Source organism: Dipodomys merriami, unplaced genomic scaffold (genome assembly GCF_024711535.1).
Source record: "Dipodomys merriami isolate MVZ:Mamm:240054 unplaced genomic scaffold, mDipMer1.0.p SCAF_915, whole genome shotgun sequence".
Classification (NCBI taxonomy): domain Eukaryota; kingdom Metazoa; phylum Chordata; class Mammalia; order Rodentia; family Heteromyidae; genus Dipodomys; species Dipodomys merriami.
Window position 1 is genome coordinate 149,962 of NW_027206530.1, and position 27,610 is coordinate 177,571.

General features: G+C 52.9%; 2 protein-coding genes and 1 long non-coding RNA gene across 9 annotated transcripts in view; 2 read left to right on the top strand and 1 right to left on the bottom strand.

Annotated features, from left to right (window-relative positions):
* LOC138821426 (F-box/WD repeat-containing protein 11-like) overlaps positions 1 to 10,800 on the top strand; it is a 99,683-nt gene extending 88,883 nt beyond the window's left edge. For all 7 annotated transcript variants that reach the window (XM_070013633.1, XM_070013630.1, XM_070013632.1 and 4 more), the window contains 2 exons: positions 657 to 843; positions 8,523 to 10,800. In XM_070013633.1, coding sequence (XP_069869734.1) covers positions 657 to 818 — 162 coding nt within the window. In that variant the 3' untranslated portion in view covers positions 819 to 843; positions 8,523 to 10,800. The remainder of the gene's footprint in view (positions 1 to 656; positions 844 to 8,522) is intronic.
* Positions 10,801 to 10,906: 106 nt separating this feature from the next.
* Positions 10,907 to 12,234, top strand: LOC138821427 (uncharacterized). The gene is made up of 3 exons (XR_011370156.1): positions 10,907 to 11,066; positions 11,609 to 11,784; positions 11,895 to 12,234. It is a non-coding gene; the product is annotated as an uncharacterized lncRNA (long non-coding RNA).
* A 14,317-nt stretch (positions 12,235 to 26,551) lies between these two features.
* On the bottom strand, positions 26,552 to 27,046 carry LOC138821420 (uncharacterized). Its single transcript, XM_070013625.1, has one exon. The coding sequence runs from the start codon at positions 27,044 to 27,046 to the stop codon at positions 26,552 to 26,554; it is 495 nt and encodes a 164-aa protein (XP_069869726.1).
* Between the last annotated feature and the right edge of the window lie 564 nt (positions 27,047 to 27,610).

Consider the following 27,610-nt stretch of genomic DNA (forward strand, 5'->3'; position numbering starts at 1 on the left):
AGCCAGGGGCTGAGATGGGGTCTTCTGAACTTTCTGGAGACTAGCTCCAAACTGAGATACTCACACCTCAGCCTCCTGAGTAGGCTGGTTCTGGTTTTTACTATTACAAGTGGGTATTAAATATCCTTTTTTATCTTGCCTGAGGCTTTGTGAGATTCTCATGTAATTTTCCTTCCTGGCAAATGGCTAGGATCTGGGCTGCGGCTCACTCGGTGAACAGATGTAGAAGGAAGACTTGGTTCTTTAGTTAGAGTAAAGCTCAAAAATCAAGGAAGCTGAGCAGGAAGCTCAGGTGATCAGCTGGCTTTTGAACTTCTGCTTCATGCTTGTGAGATGTGAGGGTGGCCTCGGTCTGTGTGTGTGCATGTGTGCGCGCACATGCACACACATGTGTGCGTGCGCGCATGCGCCGATCCTTGGTTTGAACTTAGGGCCTGAGCACTGTCCTTGAGCTCTTTTGCTCAAGACTAGTGCTCTGCTGCTTTGAGACAGCTCTGCTTCCAGCCTCTGCTGGTTAATTGGAGCTAAGAGTCTCACAGACGGTCCTGCCTGGCTGGCTTTCACCCTCGAGCCTCCCGAGCAGCTGTTGGTGGAGACAGGTGCCACCCTCGCCTGGGCTGCATCTCACCTCACTAATTACATTGTTGGTCTCACAGGAACATTCTGGACGCGTGTTTCGGCTGCAGTTTGATGAGTTTCAGATCATCAGCAGCTCCCATGACGACACTATTTTGATTTGGGATTTCTTAAATGTGCCTCCCAGTGCTCAAAACGAGACACGTTCTCCCTCCAGAACATACACTTACATCTCCAGATAACAGTCTGCACTTTCGCCCACTTCAGGTGCGTATTCCCCACCTATCCCCAGGGCTCTTTTTGTTGTTGTTGGTTGTGGGGCTTGAACTCAGGGTCTGGGCACTGTCCCTGAGCTTCCTTTGCTCAAGGTGGGCGCTCTACCACTTGAGCCACAGCGCCATTTCCAGCTTTTTCTGTGTATGTGGTACTGAGGAATTGAACCCAGGGCTTCATGCATGCTAGGCAAGCACTCTACCACTGAGCCACCTTCCCAGCCCCTCCCTAGTACTCTTTAATCTTGTGGATTGGTTCACCTCCCTGTGAGGACGATGTGTGACTTCACTTCCATGCTGATGTGAATCAAGGTCTCTGTTAAATGCATCTGCTTTTACAGAGGTCTGGTATAAGACTAGATCTTCATAGTCACGTAGAACCAAGGTCTGACATTAGAATTCTGAGTCCAATTTTAGACACCCTTATTTTGATATTGACGACTTCTGTGACAGACCTGAAATTTGGACCCTGAGTTTTGGTATTAACAGATGATAAATGTGGTTCTTGGTTTTAAAGGCTGATTTTCTGAAATGAATTCCCCATCAGACTATCAGTCTACCCCTTTGGATTTTATTTTTTAGTATAAGAATCTCCTGGGTTGGGAGTATGGCCCAAGTGACATTGCGCAAGTAAGCAGACAGCACGGTCCCTCAGTTAGACCCCAGGATTTTACCCCTCCGCCCTTCTCCCGTTTCTATTTTGTTTTCATTAATTCACACACAAAAACAAGCCCAAAAAAACCCACCTTGAGCACCTGTTGTTTGCATTTGTCATCCTAGCTATTTAGGAGGCTGAAATAGAAGGATCATGGTTAAGGCAACCTGGGCATGAAACCCACTTCTCATAGTTAGTGGGGTTTAGTGTTGCATGTCTGTTACGGCAGCTTTATAAGGAGATTTGAGATGAGGCGGATCAGAGTTTCAGGTCAGCCCCAGTAGAAAATTCTCATGAGACTATCTCATTAGAAAAAGCCAGATGTGGTAGTGGGTGCCTGGCATCCCATTTATGGTGGGAAGCATAAAATAGGGTTATAGTCCAGGCATGGGCCTACTTGGGAAATGAAACTCTGTCTCAAGACTAACCAGTGCACATCCATGTTCATTGCTGCACTATTCACCATAGTCAAAATTGGGAAGCAACCCAGATGCCATACAATAGATAGGTGGATCCCAAAAATGAGGTACCTGTATACAATGGAATTTTACACAGCCATCAGAAAAAATAAAATAATGTCATTTGCAGGGAAATGGATGGAACTAGAGCAAATAATGTTAAGCAAGGTAAGCGAGGATCAGAGAGACAAATGGCAGAAGTTTGATATATGGAAGTCAGGTCTAATACACACTGGGATATGACAAATTACACAGGATTCTAGATACTCACATTTAGTGAGATCAAAAGAAGGTAGTTATAGGAGAGAATCCCAAAGGTGCAATGCCCAAGCACCTCTTCGTATATATAAAACAATACAGATACCGAAACGATCTCCAAAGAAACAAAGGACTCCTTTCTTAATTTGTTTTTCTTTGGCTGATGATTCTGTATTCTTTACCTCATATACAGTGTATGTACGTGCATATCCGTAGGAGGGTGGGAGGAGGGCACGGAATCTGAAGAAAAAGCCCACTGGGCATTGGTGAAAGTGAACTGTACAGCTCACGGGCGGAGATAGGAGGGAGGGAGCAGGTTACGTAACACCTGATACACAGCCCCTCCGTGTATCACCTCTATAATAACAATAACATAAATTAATACTTTTAAAAGACTAACCAGTACAAAAAAAAAAAGTTGGAAGGGTCCCTAAGCAGTAAAGTTCTGCTTACTAGCAAGATCGAGGCTGTAAGTTTGAATCTTAGAACTACTCCCCAAAAACTCACCCTCACCAAAATAGTCAAAATGCCTCTTTGCCAAACTCAACTTCCATTTCCACAGGATGATTCGAAGGAGATGTTCGCTGAAGGAACCCCTGAAGTACAGTCTTCACAGTATTCCCAGTACGAGAATTTGCAAGGAGCTAGTGAATTCCATGTACATTAAACTTTGTAGATTTAAGACATACATTTAGACTGGGAAGGTGGCTTAGTGGTAGACTGCTTGCCTTGCATGCATGAGGCCCTGGGTTCCATTCTTCAGCACTACATAAGCAGAAAAAGCCAGAAGTGGCACTGTGGTTCAAGTGGTAGAGTGCTAACCTTGAGCTGAAGAGCTGAGGGACAGCGCCCAGGCCCAGAGTTCAGGCCCCATGACTGACCAAAAAAAAAAAATAAAACAAATATATTTGTACCTATTGCTGCTACTATGACTATGCACATATAAAGAAAGGCTTGTGGCTAATCAAGTTAATACGTATTTTAGAGCATTACTTTGTTCAGAGGGGTGTGGTGTGTGTGTGAGAGAGATGTTTGACTTGGAGATTTTCGCTTGTTAGGTGTGCTGTATTGCTTGAGCCATGCCTCCGGTCATTTTGCCTTTTTACTCAGGCCAGCCTGGACCACAGTCCTATTTTGTGCCTCCCACAATAACTGGGCAGGCATACATGTGCCATCACATCTGCTTTTAGCGTTTTCTGTTAAGACTGGTCTTGTGAGCTTTTCTGCCCAGCTGACTCCTGCCAGTCTTAGCCTCCCACGTGGTTGGGGTGATGGGGTGTGCTTCTGCACCAAGCTGTTATGCTGGCTGGCCTCGTTCAGTCTCCCTCCACCTTGGTTCAGACATGTGCCACCTAGCACCTGGCCAACATTATTGGGTAGCTTTTTATCATTTTATATTTTCCTGTTTATTAAGTAATATTAAAAGTACAATGGGGTCCATGCACAGAGTTGTGAACATTCTTAGTTGGAAACTTGTGGTCCCTAGTCACAAAGTTAGTGCATTTTCTGTAGGGTACTCCCTAATCAAGATCCTATAGATACCTTCTGGGAAGCTTGTTACCAGCGGGTAACAGACTGTAGCCAGGTGCCAGGTTTGACCCATTCCCTGATTTTTTTCTTCTTTGTTGTCCCATCAGGCTAACAATAGTTTTTACATTTTTAAATAGTTGGGGGGAAAACCCATAAAAGTAATTTTTCCAGGGCGCTGTTGCTAGGCGGGCATTCTGCTGAGCCTGTGCCCCAAGTTCCTCTTTTCCACTGTGTGAGCTGTGCCTGTCTGCCTGCTTGGGGCCCCTCCGGGAAGATGGTCGGCTGAGCGTCTCTGCCAGGCCAGCCTCCCCGTCTCAGCCCTGGACTTAGGGTTGTAGACAGAGCCCCGGCGCCAGGGGAGGAATAGTCTTTTATACAGGTAAAAACGAATGAGAAACTTGGGTTCCAGCGTTTGTACATAATGTTTTGCTGAAACATGGCCACACTTGTGCACGTCTGTAGTGTGGCTATTTTTGTGTTTCAAAGGCAGAGTTGAGTAGTTGTGACTGAGATGGTGGCAGGCTTTTCACATTACAGGTGACTGCCTTTTAAAAGACCTTGGCTGACCTCTGGTCTTCAGGCTCTTTAGTGGCAAGCCCTGTATCAGGATTGGCACATACTGATAGCTCAGCTCGATTGGCTGGAGTGCTGCTGCTGCCTTTGGGAGACTTCAGGCCGACGGTTGGTGACTTACACCTTAGATGTGTGAGGCACCCCGGGATGTGCTGTTCTGGCCTGACATGGTGCGTACTGCTTCTTCTGACAGTGACTGAGCCTTTGCCTTGCTTTCTCTCTGGGTAGATTCTTCGTAAGTCCATAGAAAAATCCACAGGGCTTGAACTCTGGGCCTGGCGCTGTCCCTCAGCTCTTCAGCTCAAGGCTAGCGCCCTACCACTTGAGCCACAGCGCCACTTCTGTTTTTCTGAGTGAGTTTATCGGAGATAAGAGTCTCACAGAATTTCCTGGCCAGGCTGGCTTTGAACCTCAGTCCTCAGATCTCATCCTCCTGAGTAGCTAGGATGACAGGCGTGAGCCACTGATGCCCGGCTGAATTCTTTACACTGAATGGAGTCTTCACAGCAGCATGATAGGATTGTTCCTCTTCCCAACCTGCCTTCACAAAGGGCCTGAAGAAAGTACAGGGGAGGAAGAGGGATCCGATAGCACTGAACGCCCCTGAGGTTTTCCTCGCCCCTCCTGCTGTGCAGCTGCTCCCAGCTGCTCCCACCTCCTCCCACCTCCGCCCCTCCCTGGCCCCCTGGTGTCCTCAGGATACAGCAGGCCCATTTGCTGACAGGAGTGTCAGCACTTAGCCATTACCTTCATTTCTTACCCCACTTCTGTTCCCCATCTCTCCCTTCCCTAACAGCACTGATTCTATCTAGACTGAGTTCTAACCTCGTTCCTTCCTACCCCTCCAGTGTCTTTAATGACTCTGGCTGAGCTGTGTGTTGAAATGAGTTACCTGCCTCCTTACAAAGCTGCTGCGCTCTCACATCCCAGCTAGTATCCAGTGTGTTACAGCACTCACCGATGCGTGTTGGACGGGGGGCATCCAGGGCTAATACATTGGTGTTCTTCATCCCAGGCCAGCCAGTAATCTGCTTATAAATCAATAAATATCTGAAACTACAAGCAATCACCTTCAGCAAATAGGGTTATTAACCTGGTAAAAACTGAAATACATTTTCTAACTAGATAAGTACTAGATCTGTTTCTACACACACAGGTGCTTATGTCTTTGTCTCCATCTTCCCTGTCCGTTTTACCTGCTCCATATCCGTTTTTATTTGACTTGGTGTTATTTAGGTATAATTAACGTGTATTGACTGATTAGTACTTTGAAATATATATATACTGGTCACTATAACCAGTGGCTGCTGTATTTGAATCAGTGTAATTTTAAAAAATTGTATTTTTCGTCTTTGTATTTAGATCTTTGTCCCATTTAGTATTTTTGTGTGTGGTATGGTGGAAGAAAGAAATTGTTCACTTTGTGTATAGATATTTTAGTTCTAGCACTATTAAAATGATGATGATTTTTCTTTTTTGTGGTCTGGGGTTGAACTCCAGTCTTTGTGTGTGTTAGGCCGATGCTCTACCACTTGAAGCGTATTCCTGTCCTTTTTGCTTTTAATAGTTTTCAAATAGGGCCTCACATGTAAGTCTAGGTCCCCAGGACCGCGGCCCCATTTACATCACTGCATAGCTAGGATGGCAGGTGTGAGACCTTGTACCCAGCTTTTTGTGGTTGAAATGGAGCCTGGTGAAGTTTTCTGATCCCTGCCCTGCAAGTAGTCAGGAATACAGATGTGAGCCTCCATGCTCAGCGCTAGCACTGTCACTGATGAAAGAAAAGGTAGGTTTATGTTGGTCTGTATTCTGTTCCTGGGCACACCATAAAAGACCGTGTCCTTCTGCCGGCCCCATGCTGTATAGGACATCGAGGGGACACCAGGAGGGACCGCTCAAAAGAGAAATAACAGTGCATAAAATAGCACTCCGTTGACCAGAGGACATACAGTAAAATACTATCTGATGGGTTTCATAGTATAGAATCCGTGAGCTTTCACAGCTGCCTTGAGAAATGAAGCAGGGATTATTAGTGCATTTCTCCTTGGCCTTAGTGGAAATTGATGTTACTTCTTCTGTCCTACTGTTTGGGGCCTGAGAACCATTGGTTCTGCTACGATGTGCAGTTTCAAGTTCATTTCACAAATTCTTTCAGTCCTGCCTGTTTTATGCCATAGTAGTTCCCTAACCCTCACAAGCCATGAAACCACGAACGTGTTTGTCTCTTCAAAGGGAACTACTTTTGACAACCTTGGCAGTCAACTTTACAGATTTTATTGCTCTTTTCCAAATTCTTTTATTATAGTATGAAAAATAATTACCAAATGATACTAAAAGATTTATATATGCACATTCTTATATATAAAATAAAAATACTACCTTAGTGATGATTTAACTTAGTAAAATATTTCACCTCTCCGGGTCAGGAAATATAGTAATAGACTTATTTCCCAAATCTTTTTTAAAATTACTAATTCCTAAGAGCTGTACAGACAGTAGGGATAAGCTTATTCTCTTTTTTTCTTTTTTCCTACCACAAGGTAATATGATTATTAGGAAATTAGAAAGTTAGATATGCCCAAAAAAGAATAGAAACCACTATGGTTTATCAGTGTTACAGTCTTAACTGTGATTTTTAATTACGATTTTAAACTGTTCTTATTTTTTTCCTTATTGTGCAATTATTGCATGTTAATAATGTCAGTATTTGTCCAAGTTTCCTGAAATACTCAGTTGTTGAAATAATCCCATTGTTAGCCATTTATGGTTTGTTTACTCAACCCTAGCTTTCAGCTGTTAAAGGAACTATGTTCCAGTTGTTCTCTTGATCCTTGCCCACACCTTCTCTCCCTCTGGATGGAATTCCCAAAGTGTTGGTCCTAGCTAATGATGCCCTGGAAGAATCAGGTAGAGGCGGTGGCGTTTGGCCTTGCCTCGACAGTCTCTGGTTTCAGAGAGCTCGGGTATGCAGAAGTACCTTTAAGGGGAAAACATTTGATATCTTGAATTGATGATTCAGGAGTCTTGATCCTTATGAGCGTGGCAACCTCTGTAAAAGTGCCTGTATAAAAGCACACGTGCTTTTAAAATACTGATATTTTTGCCGTAGAATTTTGTACCTAAGGTGACTAGATCTTCTGGCAGTACACTGGCTTAGTGCAGTGTTTGGAAAGACTGATCATCATTGATTGTGAAGTAACTTGAGAGGATTTTGACTTTGTTTTGATTTAGATCAGAAAACATCAGCTTTAATCACAGATACTAATGAGAAGCATTGCCTTCCTGTATATGTACATATACATATTTACATAGTGAAAGAAATCATGACTTCTTTTGGGGGGGGGGGGTCCGGTCATGGGCCTGAACTCTGGGCCTGGGCGCTGTCCCTCAGCTCCTCAGCTCAAGGCTACTGCTCTGCCACCTGAGCCACAGCGCCACTTCTGGCTTTTTTTCTTTTTGCTTATGTGGTGCTGAGGAATCATACCAGGGCCTCAGAGGCATGCAAGGCAAGTGCTCTACCACTGAGCCACCTTCCCAGCCCCAGAAATCATGACTTCTACATTCATCTGTTGTGTGTAAATGTGTGTGTTCTGCCCCAAGACCATAATCAAGAAAATAAGGAACATTTGGTAGCTCCCCTCCCACCCCCATGTTGTCCTTCCACAAATTATTTATCTCAGAAGGTTATTTTGCATGATTAGTGAGTGGTCTGCCTAGCACTATGAGTTTATTTGTTTTGCACAGTGATCATTGAGGGCACTCCTGCAAGCCCTCGGGTGTCATGAAAAATATGCTGGATAAAAAAACCTAGTATTAGGCATTTGGGTTGAAGGTGTACTTTTTAGTAGCATCAGTACAAGGCCGTTAGTTGTGGAGTCAGCCTTCTCTGAATCCTGCTGTCACCTAAATGGCTACCCCTTTGGAGTAAGCATGTGCTTTTTTCCCCCTTAAGTTTTACTTACAAAGGAGCTTATCTAATAGTAATTTCTACCTCTTCAGGTTGTTTTAAGTTTAAATAAGTAGGGTGTCTGGTATGCAGTAGCCACAGTACAACTTAGAGCTTCTTCCCTAGGTTGGTTATTGGAGATCCAGTTGTCAGTTCATGTGTCCTGGTGTGTTCTGTGGTATGGATGAGCGTGATGTGCCGGTTGCATGCCTTTGTCTAACTAGAATAAACATCCATACACCTTTGTCTTTCAGGGTTTCCTAGTCTTGAACTACTGGCTACATGGCTACCAGATGCCTAAGTGAGTTTGTTCACAGCTGGGTTATGAAGCTGGCCTGGTTCTAGACGCTGGGTAGATGCAAAGCAGCCTCACTCTCCAAGCCCCGACCTTCCTCACCGCCGATCTAGGCTCTACTTGAAGGGTTCCTTCGCCTCACTGATTTCAAGTGGAGCTTCAAGTAGAGCCCATCAGTGATGAAGAACTAGAGCTTCAACTGAACACTGTTCACAGGAAAGGCATTTCCGGTCTGTTTTGTTGAAGTAAACTGGCCGTCAAGAGAAGACCCGGCTTCTAATTTATATTGCTTTGCACTTTGGTCTGATACTAAGAAACAACATTCTTCAGTGAAATTTTGGGTGCCAAACCACCTACCCAGAATGTCGAGGGCTTTCCTTTTCAGAAGTTAGCATTCTCCTTTGACCGTCCAAGTCGTTACAAATTCTGACTTCTATTAGGGTATGTTGGACAATGGGAAAATCTCTCTGGGTTATTTTAGTAATGTTTTTTGCTTACACTTCCTTTCTGTACCAATTTCTTTTAATTTAAAGAACTCTAAGCCAGTTATATTTTCTCTCCATAGAGAGTATAACTGTTTTCTTTTATTAACTGTCGTCTGTCCCCAACCATCTTCTGATTATTTGGTAGAGTGACATCTTTCTTTGTATGCTTGCCTCCTAATTTAAAGTACCGAAATCCACATGTAGATACAATGTACATAGCAGTTTCTCCTGAAGATGGCTGGAGTCGGCCCTGTGCCCCAGACACTAACGCAGTGTGTTGGGAGTCCGGCCGCAGGGTTGATGGGGCTGCCTAGGACCCTCCTGCAGTATTCATGTGGTGTTTTCATTTTGTCACTGTCATTGTGTGTATGGTGTGTGGTTTGTAATGGAAATGTTGTTTTAAAATGTAACTGCTCAAGTTTAACACAGAAATGTTTTATGTTGTCCTGCAGTATATGCAATAGGAGGAACCTTAACATTAAGCTTTTGTTGTTCCTTCCCTTCTCCCTCCCACCCTGCTGGTTTGGCTTTGTCCTCAGTGCAGTCCTCTGTGCAGTGGTGCCCCGAGACGGGGCGAGCACAGAGACCCTGTTGACGGGGTTCACTGGCTCTGGGGCTGCTGGCAGAGCAGGTCAGCTGGCCCTGTGTCCCCGCCCGGTCAGGTCAGTGCCGGCCACCGCGTGTCATCAGTGGCTGCCCTGCAGTTAGTGAGGTCGGCCCTGCCTGCCAGGCCGGCCCTGCGTGGAAAGGACGCCCTTTTTCCTTCTTCCAATATTAGGTGTTAAGTTGACTCCCTCTCCTGCTTCCAAAGATGAAGGAATGTCACTGTTACTTTAAAGGACCAACGGGCCACCTTGTGAACAAGGCCCCTGGCCCCTGACTGCCCGGCCTTGAGGATGGTGTGAGGATCAATGGGCATGTGTAGAAGATGTGTTCATTGGGTCAGCTTTGCTTTTTAGTTGTTTGTTTTTTTCCTTTTTCACTACATACTTCTCATGTGTTACTAAATTAACTTTGTTTTCGAGAGGTTGGGTCTCAAAGTGTAAAAGAAAGAAATCTCCATTCATGCGGTGGGCGTGTGGTGACCACAGTGGCTGTGAGGGTAAGGCCACCTTTCAAGGAACTGCTCTGCTCCCAGGCTGGGGAGAGCCTGGCGCGGGGCGGGGCAGGGCCAGGCGGGCGGGGCGGGCGGGGCGGGCGAGCAGATGCCGGTTCTGTTGCTTTTGCATGTTTAATACAGAAGTTCTCTTGACCCTTGGGAAATCATGACCTTTGAATATACACACAAACTTTGAATTGTGCCTACTAAGTTATAGCAGGGGGCTTTGGGCACCCAAGAATTCCAACTTTCTGGGGTTACAGTAGTAATTCCCAGCCATACTCTGGACTTTATTTTGCTAACCATAATTGAGCAACTGTAAATTACTGCTATATTAATGTTTTAAAGCACTGGGATAGTCTAATTCTAACTTGTAATTAATTATGTTTGCCAATTATCTGTTTGAAATAAATTTGTGTCTGAACAGCTATTGAAACTGTTAAGTTGTACAGATATTATTCATGACAGCTTTGTACTGTGGAATGTGCTTAATAAAAAAGCAAAAAGTTTGACCTTTGTCCAATAAATTGCTAAGTCATGTCAATAAATCAAGAATGAGTATTAAGCAGTACCCCTAATCTGGCTTCATGCAATTGTTACTCCAGCTACTAATTCAAAGCCAATACTCTTAATAAAGTGTTGCAATACTCTGATGTTCTGTTAAGAAATTTTTCAGATAGACGGTTATGAGCTATCAGGAATTCAGTGGTATGCCATTATAGTTGACGGGATTAAAAATCACCTTCTCTTTGAAGTGACGTTGGAGGCATGGTGCATTAAGTCCTTGTCACGGGCTTTGGCTGAAAAGTAGCTTGAACTCAGGAGCTGGCCACAGATCTGCTTTCTGCACGTGCTTACTTGTTTCATGCTGCTGTACACGTAGGCAGGAGGCCCCCTTGAGGTCCCGAGTGGCTTGCAGGTGAGTGGTGCTCGCTGATGGGAAGGGGGATGGGAGTGGTGCGGTGGTGCGGTGCTCTCGAGCCTGGGGCCGGGCCTCAGCAGAGTTGAGGTCCTGAGGACCTTGGGAGCTGGCCTTTCCACATTGGTCAGCCAATCGACTAAGGCCTTTTTGGATGAAATTAGATTTTCCCCCCAGTCCTGGGGCTTGAACTCGGGGCCTGGATGCTGTTCCTGAGCTGCTTTTGCTCAAGGCTAGTGCTCTACCACTTGAGGCACAGCTTCACTTCCTGGTTTTTGGAAGTTAGTTAGACTTTTCCTGCCTGGCTGGCTCCAAACTGCAATCCTCGGTTCTTAGCCTCTTGAGAAGCTAGGGTTACAGGTGTGAGCCACCCAGGCCCCAGAAAGAAATTAGATAATTTGATGGAGTCATCCCTGCCCATATTGCTAAGTATATAGTGTGTATCGCATTAAGAAAACATGCAAGCCATAAACAATAAATAATTCTCGCTCTGTGCCTAGTCTTCCAACATATTAACCAGTTTCTGGCCTATCCTTTGACAGGTACACTGTGTGTATAGGATTTATGGGTGTGTACACCCCCCCCTCTAATTAATGGTGCTGGGGACCGAAGCCAGGGCTTTGTGCATGCCAAGTATCCCTGTGCCAAGCACCCTTACTTTAACTGCAGTGGGAAGTGCTGTACAGGACTGCGTCTGCTGCTGAGGAGATCATTGGTTGTGAGTACCTGTAATGCTGCCTCGTTTTTAATGGCTGTGCGGCATTTGGGTGTCATTAAGATAGAGATTTGGTCTTCCTACTTTTCTACTGCCGATAGTCTTTTCCACAGGTCTTCCTGTCTCTGGCCGTGCTAATCCTAAGACACAGCTGAGCGGAACCAAGCCTCCAGAGTGGGAGAGCCGCACTGCCCCCCAGCCTCACCCCGCTGTTTGCTGCACTCTTGCTCATCTAGTCAGTCGAGTGGTGCTCTGCGGTGGTTTTCTACTTAATAAGGAGATGGGAATTCTGGCCATCTGGCTGGTATCCTGCTCACTGATGAGCTTCCTGGAGATCCCTACTTTTAAGTCTGCTTCCCTGGCTGATGCCCTGGGGGGCACGGGCCCAGATCTGGATGGTCTTGCAAGGATGGAGACACCGTGGCGCTGGCTTTACATTAAGAAAAGCTACAAATCTAGATTATGTAAACACTCGGTTTATAAAAGCTGTCAACTAGTGAAACCTGCAGCATTCGTTTGCGTCTCTGATTGAGTATGATTGTAAGCATTTTTATCAGAGGCCGTGGATGCCTTGTGTCCAAGTTTGAAGCACTGAATCACGTAAGCCACACCTGTGGCCGTAACCAGTTTATAGCACACTCAGGATGTGTGTCTTTGAAGAGTGATCCCAAAAGAAGTATTTTGAAGAAGATGAGCAAGGAGCCTAGAGCTGGCAGCCACTCATTGTACTCAAACCAGCGACTGCTTTTGTGCTGGGTTGAGTTCATGTTAAGGTGAGGCCTGATTCAGGCCTGAGATGACCTGGTCTTTTAGGAGCAGATGGAGGGCTTGTTTCTGAAGAGCTCCGGCCAGGTTGTCTTGGTTTTCCGCAAAGCCAAGTCTTGCGCTGCGGAGCCTGAACCCGTGGGGTGAGGTGTGTAGATGGCCAGCCATCATGTTCTCAGTCGCTGCTGGACCTTTGACCTTGCTGGGGGTCTTTTCACAAGGCACCCTGTCTAGCATCTGGCCTAGGAATCTGCCCGACTGGGGCTGAAGCCCTGCTGTCTGATGGGCAGCACACTCCTGGGGTGAGGGCATTTGTTACTTTGAATGAACCTAAACTTTCTGGACTAGAAAGCTCAGTAAGAGAGACGGTATTTGAAGATTCCTGTGATAGTGTGTGCAAATACCACGGGAGACTGACGGCCCCGGCCCCGAGGGCACGCGGAGCTTTGGCTGGCGTGGTAGGGGCAGTGGATGTGATCGCCGTCAGCAGACACGGGAGCTGCTTCCTGGGAGGAGCTGGCAGTTCCCAGGGAGGACCTGCATCCGCAGCCAGGGCTGGGTCGTCGAAGGGAGGTGAGCAGGAGAACAGGACCGTTTTCGTTCCGTGGTCATGTGATTTGTACTGAAGTCCCGAGGCTTTAAAGGCAACCTGTCATTCCCAGGCTCTGGGAAGAGAATGAATGAGGCCCACACCAAAGCAGCCCGCGGACGCTCGGGTCTCCAGTGTGTGTACGTGCGCGTGCATGTCTGTGTGTACCTGTGCGTGCAGGTGGCAGGCCATAGAGGGCTGGGAAGCGCCATCACATTCGTGGGTGTGGGTGTGCGCACGCACGTGTGAGCGCAGGTGGCAGGCCAGCCGTGGAGGCGGCCAGAGCGGAGGGCCGGGCTGGGTGGGCAGGGGGCAGGTACCCCAGTGCCCCTTCTGGATCCCTCGCCGGTGTGCGGCGAGGCCTCGCGAGGCCGTGGGTGGGTCTTGGTGACAGCGCTGACCCCGCCCGGGCAGCCCCCACACCTGGGCACCGCAGGAGGCAGCAGAGGGGCGCGGTGAGGTGAAGCTGGGGGCCGGGGGCAGAGCCCAGGGCCATCGGAGGGGTCGGGATGTAGGGAGGAGAGGCTGAGGGCAGCACACAGAGCCATGGGAGAGGCTGTTTGAAGGTTAGAGATGGGAGGAGGAGGAGGCCGAGCCGGCCAGGCCAGCCCTGGCCAGCCCTGTTGGGAGTGCAGCTCTCCTGAGTGCCACTAGGTGGGGCTGCTGTGCCCTGGGAAGGCACCTGACACAGGCCTTCACCAGGTGGACGGCTGGAGTGGACACCTGAGCCAGGCCGTGGTGACCCGCAGTGAGCCCCGGGAACCCTCCCGGGCAGAGACCACAGGCAGTGGGAGGGGCCCAGCAGGAGCAGACAGTGGGCTGCCTGGAAAAGGGCCCGGGGCCACGGCTTCTGAAGGAAGAGTCCAGAAGAACAGCTACATGTAAGTACAAGGGCTCAGAAGGGCAAACCTGTGGCAGAGCGCTGGCCGTCTTCGCGGGGCCTCGCGTGCCCTGAGGACCGGAAGCTCTGGAGGACGCCTCCCGGCTGCCAGGGCCTCCTGGGGCCAGTGCCTGCCGCCGATCCCGCCGCTGCTCCACTCCAGCCCCGGCCCCCCGGCAGCCCTGCCCAGGGCACAGCCATCACGGGTGGCGTGCACGCACGCGGGCCCTAGTCACGGCCCGTCTGCGCAGACAGAGGGGGTCAGGCCTGCGCCTCGGGAGCCATCGGGACTTTCCCAGCAGAGGCAAAAGCATTTTATGGAATGGGCTGTGAGGGTTCCTTTCAGGAAATTTCATCATGTCTCCGTGAAGGGGAGCGGGGAGGGAGGGCGAGGAGCTAATTGGCCTCAGCCCCTGCGCCCCCCCCCCCCCGTGGGTAGCGCGGTCCAGGTCAGCCTCCGGTCAGCGACCAGGCCGTTGGTGCCCCTCTGTGAATGCCTCATTGCTGTGATAGTTTTTCCTTTAAAAACAGCGCTGCCTCCTTTGGCAGATGGTGACATTCCATTAGCATATGGAATACTTTTCAAAACACATCCGAAAGCGCGTCTTTGACAGGAGCCCGGGCTGGAGCAAGTGAGTATTTGGAAAGCGTGCCAGGAGCAGAAGGTTCCGGGCCCCCTGCCCCGGCGCCTCCCTCAGCCCTCCAGGACGGGGACTGAGCTCGGGAGGAGCCTGCGGGCTCCGCCAGCCCACGGAGAGCCCTGGGCACAGGTAGGGGCTCGGGGTGGGGACGGGTAGCGCCGTCTGCCTGTGATGCTTTGTGCAGCACGGGTCTTTTTCCGCACACGGTCAGTAAAGTGCTCTGCACACGTAAGTCGGGCTGCGTCACTGCCACGGTCGCAGAACCCAATACGCCCATTTCTTTCTCAACCCTGGCGTTTTTGTGACATGCTTCTCTGCCCCCACTGCAGCTCCATGAGCTTTGTTCTGTTCTTAGCTTCTGCCTTACGACCTTTGCACATGCTGTCCTGTCACGCACACTTTTCCACCCCAGATAGATGCCAATCCCAGCACCTGCTTCTTCCCATTCTGGTCTCCTTAGAAGAGGTCACGGAAACAACGCACTTCACCCTGACATTGTGTGTTCTGACACAGAGGTACTGGTCGCTCTTTTATTTGCCAGCATTTATTTGAGACATTTGTGGAAGTCCTACTGTGAGCCACATACTGAGGGGCAGTAACAGACCAATCCCCCTGCCCCCAAGAAGGCAGATGACCGCCCTGCGAGAAAGCCCACTGAGGCTCAGCTCGAGCCCACACAGTCCTGTGCTCTCCAGCATCTCCACGTCCTGCGTGGTGCCTACCGCCCTGCAAATGTTCTGCGTTCCGCCTCAGGGAATACGTCGGGGAAAGTCTGTCCACGTTCAGCATGGTTTCTAAAACCGTTAAAAACTGCTCAGTTAAAACTTACCCCACAAGGTATTAAGACCGTGTGTAGAAGTACACAAACGAGATCACATGGGTAGAGAAAAGACCGGCCCACCGAGTCTCCAGCTGCCTTCTGTGTATGGACTAGAAGGAGCCAAAGATTGAAAATCCATCTTATCCCCAGAAAGCCACTTGGATGAGACCAAGAGGGCAATCCCAGGTACGGCCAGCAGACACAGGCAAGGCCCCAGGTGGAGGGCTGGAGGGCTCTCCCACAGGATGGGATCCCAGAGCGGGATTGGTGGGTTTTCTCGGGAAGTATCCTCTTGCTGTGTTTACTACGGCACTGTTCATAAGGCCCAAGCCTGGCAGGTGAGGAGTGGATAAGGCGTGTTACTCAGCCACAGAGAAGGGAACGGTGGTGTTGGCAGGCGGATGGAGGGAGCTGGAGGCCATGTTAAGTGCGGGAAGCCAGGCTGAGCTCTGCGAGTGTGCTCGCGCACGGAGCGCAGTGAGCGGGCTCAGCCCTGCTCTGCGGCTCTGCTGCTCTAGGCTGCGGCTGGTGGAAGGCAGCCGGGGGCAGAGCAGGGTGGGCACCATCCCCGGTGCTCTCTCCACCCAAGGTCGAGCGGTTCACAGGTGTGGAACTCCTGGACACGGAAGGGACTGAGCCCCAGGGGTCGGAAGCCGGCCTTGGGGGCCGGAGGACTGCCGTCCCAGCTGTGTGCACGTCGGGGGACCGGGAACGCTGCGGTGCACCAGTTCCGCTCCTGAGGCTGTCCCGGAGCCCTCCGAGGGCGTCGCTCTGCGGCTGGCCCCTGGGCACCCAGCTCCCCACACCCAGGCTGCCCGAGGACCCTGGCGCCCTGCCCCGAGAGGCCTGCGGTGCGGTACCCCCGTGGGCCACCTCCGCAGCTCGTCAGCACCGGAGCCGCGGAGGCTCAGACCACTCTGTTTCCTGTCTGTCGGGCGCGGTGAGACCCGGCTCCGGTCCTCCCCATCACCTTACCAGATGACGGGAGGGCCGGGACTGTAGGCGCATGCCACCAGGAGCTGCCACCTGAGCCTTGCTTTCCTCCCCCTGGCTCATTTCTAGGTGGGTCCCTGTGTGGAGGCCAGCGGCTTCCCGGCACCCTCTGTCCCCCCAGTGCTCCCGGTGCACACATTGCCAGCAAGCCCACAGAGTCTTGGGATTTGGCCTCCGGCTCCGATTGGGTCCTGTGCCCGCCTCTAAATCCAGCCCTGTAGACAGAAGAATGCCGGGCTCGGAGGGGCCGGGTGTGGAGTCAGGGAACACGGCCCGGTGCGCACAAACCACAGGCCTGAGCATGGAGCAGAGGCAGGTCCCCAAAGACACACTGGAGTCCAGCAGGAGGAGGGCGGAGGCCGGGCAGACAAGGCCAGCGTCCACTGCCCTCACAGGCCCTCCGCTGCAGCCTGACCCTCTGTGCCCCTACCGGTTCCTCCTTGTGCGGTGGCTTTTAGACGTGCGTGAATGGGGATGAGGGTTGTTCCTCGTGCGTTCCTGGGGATGTGGCCCAGGGCCTTGCTGTACCCAGGGTATGGCATTTTGAGGAGCCAGACTGGGAAATGGAGAGCGGTGCTGCCCCTCTTCTCAGCTGGTCAGCTCTCAGCTTCTCAGCCGCTGCAGCTCTTCCCACGCGCGTGCGCCCTGCGCAGCCTGGCTGCTGTGGGGGGAGGGGCCCACGCACGTGAATGGGGCTCGAGGGCAGCCCTGCGCACACAGGCGTGGGGCTCCGCCGCTCCCCCGCGGGTCACTGCGGGCCTGCCCGCGTTCCCCGGGGGCGCTGCTCTGCTCTGTGGCCTGCAGGGGGCATTGTTGGGTGTTTGTCCGCACCCCTGCCTCCATCCACTAGATGCCGGTAGCGCATAGGAGCCAGGCTCCCTGCAGGACCCCAGAAAACCATCTGCAGGTATCGCCACGCTCCTGCGGGGAGCAAAATACCCTTCCCCACCCTGCAGACCCTGCCCACGTAAGAGCAGGAGCTGTAGCAGGCTTGCCCAAAGACTGTAAACAGCTTTCATAGCATTCAGTGTCATTCTAGGAGGACTGCCCTGACCTGCACAGAAAGCACGGTCTGAGGGCCTGCAGGACTGCCAAGAGCCAGAAATGGACAGCTGTCTGTCTGTCCTGGAGCCCGGGCAGTTCAGGAAGGGTGGACAGCTGTCTGTCTGTCCTGGAGCCTGGGCAGTTCAGGAAGGGTGGACAGCTGTCTGTCTGTCCTGGAGCCCGGGCAGTTCAGGAAGGGTGGACAGCTGTCATCACAGGAGAGCTCGCAGCGTGCTGGTCTCCAACTCTGGAGTTGTGACTGGCTCTGGCCCATCATGCATTGTTTGGTCCCCTCCATGTCCTCAGAGGCCCCGCTACCCATCCATTGTGTGAGTGGGTAAATGATTGGGCCTCAGAGGTGAATAAAATGGCTCAGAGTCCCGTCACCAGCAGCAGCTGAGCCGCAGACCCGGGCACCGTTTACCATCTTCATCGCTGGGACAAATGCTAGAGAAACAACTGGAAGGGAGCAAGGGTTCATTTTGGTTCACGGGTTTTTTGCTGTCTTCATTTGTTTATTTGTGCCAGTCCTGGAGACTGAACTCAGATCCTCAGTGCTGACCCTGAGAATGTTTGCTCAGGGCTTGTGCTCTGCCCTTTGAGCCGCAGCTGCACGTCTGTCTGACTTCTGGGCGGTTAATTGGACATCAGAGTTTCACAGGCTTCTCTGCTCCGGCTGGCTTCAAACCTGCATCCTCTGATCTCCACCTCCTGAGTAGCTGGGACTCTAGGTGTGAGCCGCCGGTGCCCGGCTCTGTTCACAGTTTCGATTCTAGGTGTGAGCCGCCGGTGCCCGGCTCCGGTTCAGTTTTGGTGGTTTTGCGTCACCATACCGGGAAGGTACCGTGGAGCAGAGCAGCCCAGGAGGGAGGCAGAGGAGCCGAGGCTTGGGACCTCTTCTGCCTGTGGGGCAGTGCTGTTCCATCCAGGGCAGCCTCACGCTCTGAAGACTCTCCCTCCCCCAGACGTGTACCTCTGGGTCCCGTCACACTGAGCGTCAGGAGTGACCACAACTGTAAACACGGAACCCTGGAACTTGAGGGTAGGAACAGGTTGGGAAAATGGGAGAATTGGTCAGGGTGAGCAAGGTACAGCACTGATGACCTGACCTACAGATGCAGCACTCAAAACCTGACCTACAGATGCAGCACTCATAACCTGACCTACAGATGCAGCTCTGATGACCTGACCTACAGATGCAGCTCTGATGACCTGACCTACAGATGCAGCTCTGATGACCTGACCTACAGATGCAGCTCTGATGACCTGACCTACAGATGCAGCTCTGATGACCTGACCTACAGATGCAGCTCTGATGACCTGACCTACAGATGCAGCACTCATAACCTGACCTACAGAATGGCAATCTCTTTGTACAACTACTTAATAATGAAAAGATATAAAAAATAAAGTCTTACCTAAAAATTCTTGTGGTATGACTAACAGGTCATGAAAAACAACACGAAAAGATTCACGTTTCTTCTTTTTTTTTTTTGGTCGGTCGTGGGGCTTGAACTCGGGGCCTGGGCGCTGTCCCTCAGCTCTTCAGCTCAAGGCGAGCGCTCTACCGCTTGAGCCACAGTGCCACTTCCAGTTTTCTAGTGGTTCATTGGAGATAAGAGTCTCATGGACTTTCCTGCCCGGGCTGGCTTTGAACCACGATCCTCAGATCTCAGCCTCCTGAGTAGCTAGTATGACAGGCGTGAACCACCGGTGCCCGGCTAGATTCACATTTCTTGAACAACAGAAATCTCACCAGGTCTCTCTGTGGCCGTTGGAAAGAGGCAGAGGGGAATAGAAGACCTCCCCACGGGCCCCGGTGGGGCCTGAAACGCGGCTGCTTTGTGACTCTGATAGCAGGTGGTGGCGGCAGCAGAACCCTGAGCTGCAAGGGTGGATGTCCATCCTGTCCTGCCAGTCCTTCATAGCCATGGCCCTGGCTCTGGCCCTCACAGCGGTCCCTCCTCCAGAGGACTCGGCCTAGCATGCATCCAGCAGTTTCCGTGACGTCACTTCATGAATTTTTCTCGAGTGTTGACCCGTGTCGACACTATGATTATCCCTGTGTCCAGACAGGACACCTGTGTCTTGAAGTGGTGCTTGTCCGGGTCAGCAGCCAGCGGGCGCAGCGGGCGGGACGGCTGGGGTTCGAGTCCCGGTCCTGTTATTTTCCGCACTGCACACTAACTTCGGAAGTTGCGCATGGTGGCCTGCAGGTCAGATCTGGCCTCCAGACGTGTTTTATTTGGCTCACATAGTGTTTCAAAAGACATTTGAACTGTTGCCAACGCTTAAAACCTATAAACCTGCACCTTGGAAAACAAAACCTGTTCTTTCCTCCTTTTCCTTTAAAAACTCGGGAATCTGGCAACCCAGGGCCCTGTTGGAGCCTGCTGGAGGTGGGCTGGCCGAGCGGGCAGGCCGTCCTGGTCGGGCGGGCGTGTGTGCTCTGCCTGACCGGTCCCCTCCCCTCCCCGTCCTCCCGTGCTGCGGTGGCCTGCCACTGGCCATGACTCCCGTGCCTCCCGGCACCTCCCTGAAGCTCACCATGACTGCCGCTTGCGCTCGGAGGGTCCTGGAGCCAAGCCAGCCACCCCGGGCCCCAGGGGGGCTCCACCAGCTCCACAGACTCAGTGAAGCAGGCTCCCGCTGGTGAAGGGCTGACTGAGGCCCCGGCAGAGCGCTGTCTTCCTCAGTTCCACACAGTGGCCATGCTGGTCCCGTATCCATGGCCACTCTCCTCGCTCTCCTTGGAGCCCCTGCCATTTTCTTCCCAGCCTTCCCCAGGAGAGCCATGAAACCTGAGCCGGCGAGCACGGAGCGCAGTCTTTGCAGCCCAGCCGGCTCCTTTCTGCCCCCTTGTTCGGGAGCACTCTACCGGCAGGAGCCAGCATGGGAGCACAGCCCCCGTATTTCAGATGGTGCTCCGACCTGCTGTAGGGACTCGCGTGTTAAAAGCAAGACAGAGGAGCTGGTGACTGGAATCTGGCCTGCAGGTGATGGCACCTCTGCATGAACTAATGCGGGTTAAGGCTGGGGTCAAACACTGAGGGCAGTCCCTTGTCCAAGGCCACAGACAAGGGAAGAAAAATGAAATGTTTCAGAGTCTATAGCATAAGAGCATGCCAAAATTCAGACATGCAAGCGACGAGCTGCTGCTGCTGCTGGTGATGGTGATGATGATGATGGTGGTGGTGATGGTGATGATGATGATGGTGGTGGTGATGGTGATGGTGATGATGATGATGGTGATGATGGTGATGGTGGTGATGATGATGGTGGTGATGATGATGATGATGGTGATGATGATGATGGTGGTGATGATGATGGTGGTGATGATGGTGATGTTGATGGTGATGATGATGGTGATGGTGGTGATGATGGTGATGGTAATGATGATGATGTGATGGTGGTGATGGTGATGATGATGATGGTGATGATGATGATGATGGCAATGATGATGGTGGTGATGATGGTGATGATGATGATGATGGTGGTGATGATGGTGATGGTGATGATGGTGATGGCGGTGATGATGGTGATGATGGTGGTGGTGATGGTGATGGTGATGATGGTGATGATAGTGATGGTGGTGATGATGGTGGTGATGGTGGGGATGGTGATGATGGTGGTGATGATGATGATGATGGTGGTGGTGATGGTGATGGTGGTGGTGATGATGGTGATGATGGTGATGGTGGTGATGATGGTGGTGATGGTGGTGATGGTGATAGTGGGGATGATGATGATGGTGGTGATGGTGATGGTGATGGTGATGATGATGATGATGATGATGGTGATGATGATGATGATGGTGATGATGATGATGGTGGTGATGATGGTGATGGTGGTGATGATGGTGATGATGGTGGTGATGGTGATGGTGGGGATGGTGATGATGGTGGTGATGATGATGATGATGGTGGTGGTGATGGTGATGGTGGTGGTGATGATGGTGATGGTGGTGATGATGGTGATGATGATGGTGATGGTGATGGTGGGGATGGTGATGATGGTGGTGATGATGGTGATGATGATGATGATGATGATGGTGGTGATGATGGTGATGATGGTGGTGATGGTGATGGTGGGGATGGTGGTGATGATGGTGATGATGGTGGTGATGGTGATGATGATGATGATGATGGTGGTGGTGATGGTGATGGTGATGATGATGGTGGTGATGATGGTGATGATGATGGTGATGATGATGGTGATGATGATGGTGATGGTGGTGATGATGGTGATGATAATGATGATGATGTGATGGTGGTGATGGTGATGATGGTGATGATGATGATGATGGCGATGATGATGGTGGTGATGATGGTGATGATGATGATGATGATGATGATGGTGGTGGTGATGATGGTGATGGTGATGATGGTGATGGTGGTGATGATGGTGGTGATGGTGGTGATGATGGAGATAATGGTATGATAGGCATGATGCTGGTGATGGTGATAATATTGATAACAATGGCCATCACAGCAATAGTGGTAAAGTTGGTGGTGAGGGTGGAAATGATAGACTTTTCTTTCCCTGCTGTCCCCAGGACTGAATTTTCTCATCAGGATGCAATGAGCAGTCAAGACACCCTGTGTTAGATGTCACAGGCAGGGTGGTAGGTGGCTCAGGGACTCGGGGCTGACCTGCCCCACCTCCATCTTTGAGGTATTTCCTTTCAGAGTTTAAGATGACGGCCATGGCTGGAGCATCACATAATAAACCTGTGTGTTCGGGGTGGGAAGTAGAGCGGCTTTTTGCACGTTAGGAAAGGGCTTTCCCAGAGTCCTTTGCAGGGGTCTCTGATCAGAACTGCCTCTCTGAACAGAGCATGGGAAAGGCCGTGTCCTGGTGTGGCAGGGTGGAGCAGCCTGCGTGAGGCTGGCTGTTGGTGCGGGGTCCCCAGCGCCTCTCGGGTGCTGTGTGGCAGAGGTGGAGTGCACATCCCACCCACACTCGGAGGAAGTCTGCGTTTGGTGGTTGCTGATGGACGGGTAGACGTGGAGCGGGGGGGGGGGGGGTTGGAGGGGGACAGCTCTGCGGCCGGACCCCGCCCCACCGGGCTCCACCGGTGTCCCCGGTGTGGAGGGAGCCGCCCCGGGACGAAGCTGGGGAGCGGGAGCCGCAGCCCCTTCCGGCCGGTCCAGGAGCTTCCCCTGCGGCACATTCCTTCTGCAGCCTGGTTCCAGTACAAATGTTATCTCTGCCGAGGTTTGAACATGCCTTCTGTTGTCGGAAAATGAAAACTATGTTCTCCTTCTGTCTCTGCTGTCAGAAGCCAGAGCCAAGGCGCCAGGTGCCAGGCCGTGCTCGCCGGGAGGGACCCCTCACCCCGGGGCTCGGACCCATCACCTGCCCCGGTGGGAATCGGGGCTCACGTGTGAACACACGGAGATGTGCGTGTGCACAAACCAGTCGACCAAAGCGGGGGCGACTCCCTCGACCGACTGACAGCACAGCGGGCGCAGCGGGACAGGACCTGTGTGAGGGGCTGGGAGGGGGAACGCAGTGGGAACGCAGTGCTGGTCTCCGGGCCTGCGCCGGGGGAGGCAGGCGCAGATCCGGGGACGAGGACGGCTGATACGCACCGGAGTGCGGGGATGGACGCGTCCAGTCGAAACCCCTCGGCACAACCGCTTGAAGGTACTTTTTTAAAGAAGTCGCCGTCCTGATTGATGGGCTGTTAGCGTTGCTTTCCTACCAGGTGTGGTGGCAGAGGGCGGAGGACTGAGATTCAGGCCAGCCTGCTCAAATCTCGAGAGACCCTGTCTCTAAAACAAGCGAAGGTGGCTGGGGCATGGATGGGAGTGTGAGGCCCTGGGCTTCGTCTCCAGTCCCCGGGCAGGAGCACCTGCCTGTTTTTCAGAGAGCAGGAATGGCTCCCAGGATCCCGGCTTTTCCTATCACAGACACCCTGAGGAGGCAGAAAGCTCTGGATCTTCTCATGCGTGAGTGCTCGCCGCTCTGGAGCAGGTGGAGGAAGGGGCAGTGCTGACATGGAAATAATCTGCAGGGTTGACTGTCTAGACAGGGCTCGGCCCAAGGGATGGAGAGAGGCAGACAGAAGCCAGCTTTGGCCAGAGCTGAAACTCAAGACGTCTGAGCCATCCTCAGACACAGCTGGCTGGGCCGCAGCCAGACTCAACCTGGGCTGCGCCTCCCTGCAGTGCCGAGGATTTGTGCCTCTCTGACGTCCACAGAAAATGCCAGGGAAGGAGCAGGGCTGGGGGGCGGGGGCTCGTTCGCTTCCTTATCTCTTTGAAGGAGGGTGAGGAGAGAAAATTAATACTTTAGCTATAAAAAGCCTGAGATCTGCTTCAGACAGACAGACATCTGCTCATTGGAAACATGGTGTGGGGGCCTTTGGACCGAGGGAAGCAGGTGGGTGTGTGGTTTTAGAGGGGAGAAGTGGGGGGCAACCAGCAGGCCTTGGCTTTCACTGAGAAGGTGACTGAAAAGATGACGGATAGCTCCAAGGAGAACCAGCCCTCCCTCTTCCAGGTGACACACCACGTAAGTCTGTCTCTGTCTGTCTGTCTCTCTCCTTTTCCCCAAGAGGGCAAATGGCTTCCCCGGGTGGATGTCTCAGCCTCCTCCGCTCTCCTTCCCAGGCCACTGATGACACCCAACGCGGAGCCCCCTCTCATCAGAAAAGGAGCTGGCGCAGCGGAGCGCGCCGCACCCCGCAGACCGGAGCGCCTGTTTTCGGGTGCTGAGTTGCTCTCACGGCGCAGAGACCATAAATTTGTACTGCTGCTTTGGAGGGAAATTTGGCAGGATCTATTAAAAAGTTTAAAAGGACATAAATTCTTTTTCTTAAGTGCAGAGCCTGTGACCTAGAATGTACCGCTGAGCGTGTGCCTGCGTGTCCCGAGAGCCGTGGGCAGGAATGTTCACGGCAGCATTGTTTCTGAAGCAGTCAAATGTTCCCCCATTTAAAAATGGCTAGGCCTGTCGGGCATCCATCACGTGGAAAACGAGGCGGCGGGCGGACGTGGTTCTGATGGCAGCGTGTTGTAGAACCCCCGCGACCATCACTGCTGCCCTAGCTCGGCTCTAATTGTCTTAGAAACATAATGTCTCCCACAAACGTCATCGAAATCCAGTCTTTGATTTCAGAAACTTGCGTACGTCAGAAAAAGGTGTTCATTGTTTCTGAACTACCAGCTGTTGTTCAGACTCCCTCCGAGGGGCTGGGGAATGTCTGTGGACTCTTTCTCACACACACTCACACACACACCACTGTGCAATGTACATACATACGTATTCACGTTTTTACACACATCATCCAGCTGTCTCTGTATTTACCCTCTAATCCTGACTCCATGAACTCAGTACAGTTCAGTACGCTGAGCAAGTTCATTCTAGTTTCCTGGCTCCCCGCATCTGTGATACTTCTCGGGTGAGAAGTGCGGAATCTGTTTGCTGTGTGGTTAACGGTCCTGCGCGTCACCAGCCTCGTCTGGGGCACTGCTGCTCTCCCTCCAGTCAGAGGGCGGTCCCTCTCCCGGGGCCCTGACGGGGCGTGCTGGGCCTCCCGGGGGTGGGACCGCCTTCCTTCTTACCCGGGTGGAGGCGGCCACGGGCGCCGCTTCCCGGCGGCCCCCTGCTCGCCCCCGGCCGCTCTCTCCAGGGATGTGTCCAGTGCCAATTCCCACCACCAGGGCCACGCCCTCCGTGCCAGGCCTGAGGCCCGTGCGGAGGAAGTGCCATTTTCCCCTCTTCTAGATGCCCTCCGGGAGGCGGGCTGTGAGGTGAACCTGTGCGTCTCCAGAGGGCTCCGGAGGTTTCATGAGGGCTGCAGAGCCGGGCCGGGTGCCTTCGGGCAACTGCTCTTCACCCACAGCGGCCCACCTTCTTCCCTCAGTCTGTGTGCTCCTGAGTAAGCAAGCAGCGCGCCATGCCCGAGAGCGCGCCATCCCCGGGAGCGCGCCATGCCCGGGAGCGTTACTGCGCACTTTCTGACTCCAAGACTGATGTGGGAAATTCCGTGTACACGTCTGGCATCCACAAGCCGCGGTGCCGCTGCCCAAGCCGGGCCGCGGTCACGAGCTCCAAGCGAGCCGTCCCCAGGTGGGTGCTTGAGGGCTCAGCTGTTCTTTCCCTCCCATAGATGTGTCGGCCCCTTGGTTCCCTTTATGTCAGTCTCTTCAGAGTCTAGGTCCGAGTAAAACGGAGAAAAGAGGCGACTGTGGCACAACCAGGTGGCCTCCAAGAGGGTTTGCAACTCCACGGAGGACCAGGCCTGAGGAATAAGGACAAATTCTGGTAATGGGCAAGCAAGCGCCCTTTTGTTTCTTCTTCTGGCCCAGTTTTTTGTTAAGAGCTGCGGGAGTATTCGTTTATTTATTCATTCAGCAAATACTTACCAGGCACAGCTTCTATCTTAGGGCGTGCTGCTGGAGTTCCTCACCTGCCCTGCAGGGTTCCAGGAAGGTTCTGGATGTGAAGCTGGAAGGAGGGAGAGGACCCTTTCCGTGTCTCAGGAGCAGGCCAGGCCACGGTGCAGCCGTCCACCTGCAGAAGCCTGTGGAGCCTGCTCCGTGTGCCCAGCACTGTGCCAGGGCCTGAGCAGGGACCGGACCTCACCCCTGCTTTGGTGGGGAGTGACCATCTGCACAGAACTAGGAAATGCTTTTCTTTTGCCCCCTGGACGTGTTTTGGACGCCCCCCCCCAGCCGTCCTCCGCTGAGTCCGGCGCCCCAGCATGCACGGCTCTGTTCACGCAGCCCCAGCCGGGATCCTGCCTGGCTCAGCCGCGAGTCCCGGGCCCGCCGCCCAGCTCCCAACCCCGCTGGACGCTCCCTGCTCACTGCCGCCGGGATGGGGCAGGAGGTGGAGGCGGGCGGGAAGGGGAGGTGAATGAGGTCAGCAGGGTGAAGGCAGGGAGAGGCCAGCAGGGACTCAAGGAGCAAGTCAGAAGGAGGAGAGAGAGAGGCCTGAGGGGGGAGGCAGAGCAGTGAGCAATGTCAAGAGGCCACTGTGCAAATCTCGCTCTGCGCTCAAGTGGTTTCCACCTTCAGCATCCAAAGCTAGTCTGAGGAACGGGGCGGCGCCCAGGCCCGCACGTCCGTCCAGGGCCACTGCGGTGTCCAGCCCGCACGTCCATCCAGGGTCACTGAGGTGCCCAGGCCCGCACGTCCGTCCAGGGCCACTGCGGTGCCCAGGCCCGCACGTCCGTCCAGGGTCACTGAGGTACCCAGGCCCGCACGTCCGTCTAGGGCCAGCGTGGCACCCAGGCCCACACATCCGTCCAGGATCACTGAGGTGCCCAGGCCCCCACATCCGTCCAGGATCACTGAGGTGCCCAGGCCCGCACGTCTGTCCAGGGTCACTGCGGTGCCCAGGCCCACACGTCCGTCCAGGGTCACTGCGGCGCCCAGGCCCGCACGTCTGTCCAGGGTCACTGCGGCGCCCAGGCCCGCACGTCCGTCCAGGGCCACTGAGGCGCCCAGGCCCGCACGTCCGTCCAGGGTCAGCGCGGTGCCCAGGCCTGCACGTCCGTCCAGGGCCACTGAGGTGCCCATGCCCGCACGTCCGTCCAGGGCCAGCGCGGTGTCCAGCCCGCACGTCCGTCCAGGGCCACTGAGGTGCCCAGGCCCGCACGTCCGTCCAGGGCCAGCGCGGTGCCCAGGCCCGCATGTTCTGAATGGCTCATTACAGCAAAGTCCTCTCCAGTCTGTGGCCCTGCTCTCATAGGCTCCGCCCGGTCCAGGCCCTGTAGGCCCCTGCCCCGATCGCGCCGTGGTTCCTGGGTGAGTCCCCAGGGTGTCCCGCAGGGGGTGGGCGCTGTGGACTGCGGCTGGGAAGGCGGGAGGACCCCATGTCCTGGATGGGGCCTTTTTTCCACAGCATTTGTGCAGACTTGTTTTACTGGCTGGCTGAAACGTCCCTGCCTAGGTCTTGGAAGAACCGGGATGCAGATCCTCAAGCTTGGCTCTTTGCTGCTGCAAAATATCTCCTTTCCCTTGTAGCTAAGACCGTCCAGAACCCACCCCCTCCTGTGGCCACCTGCAGGGTCCAGGGCTCTAAGGAGCCCTGACAGTGTGAAGAGCTGGAGGTCGAGCCCTGTGCCCATGGCCAGAGGGGCT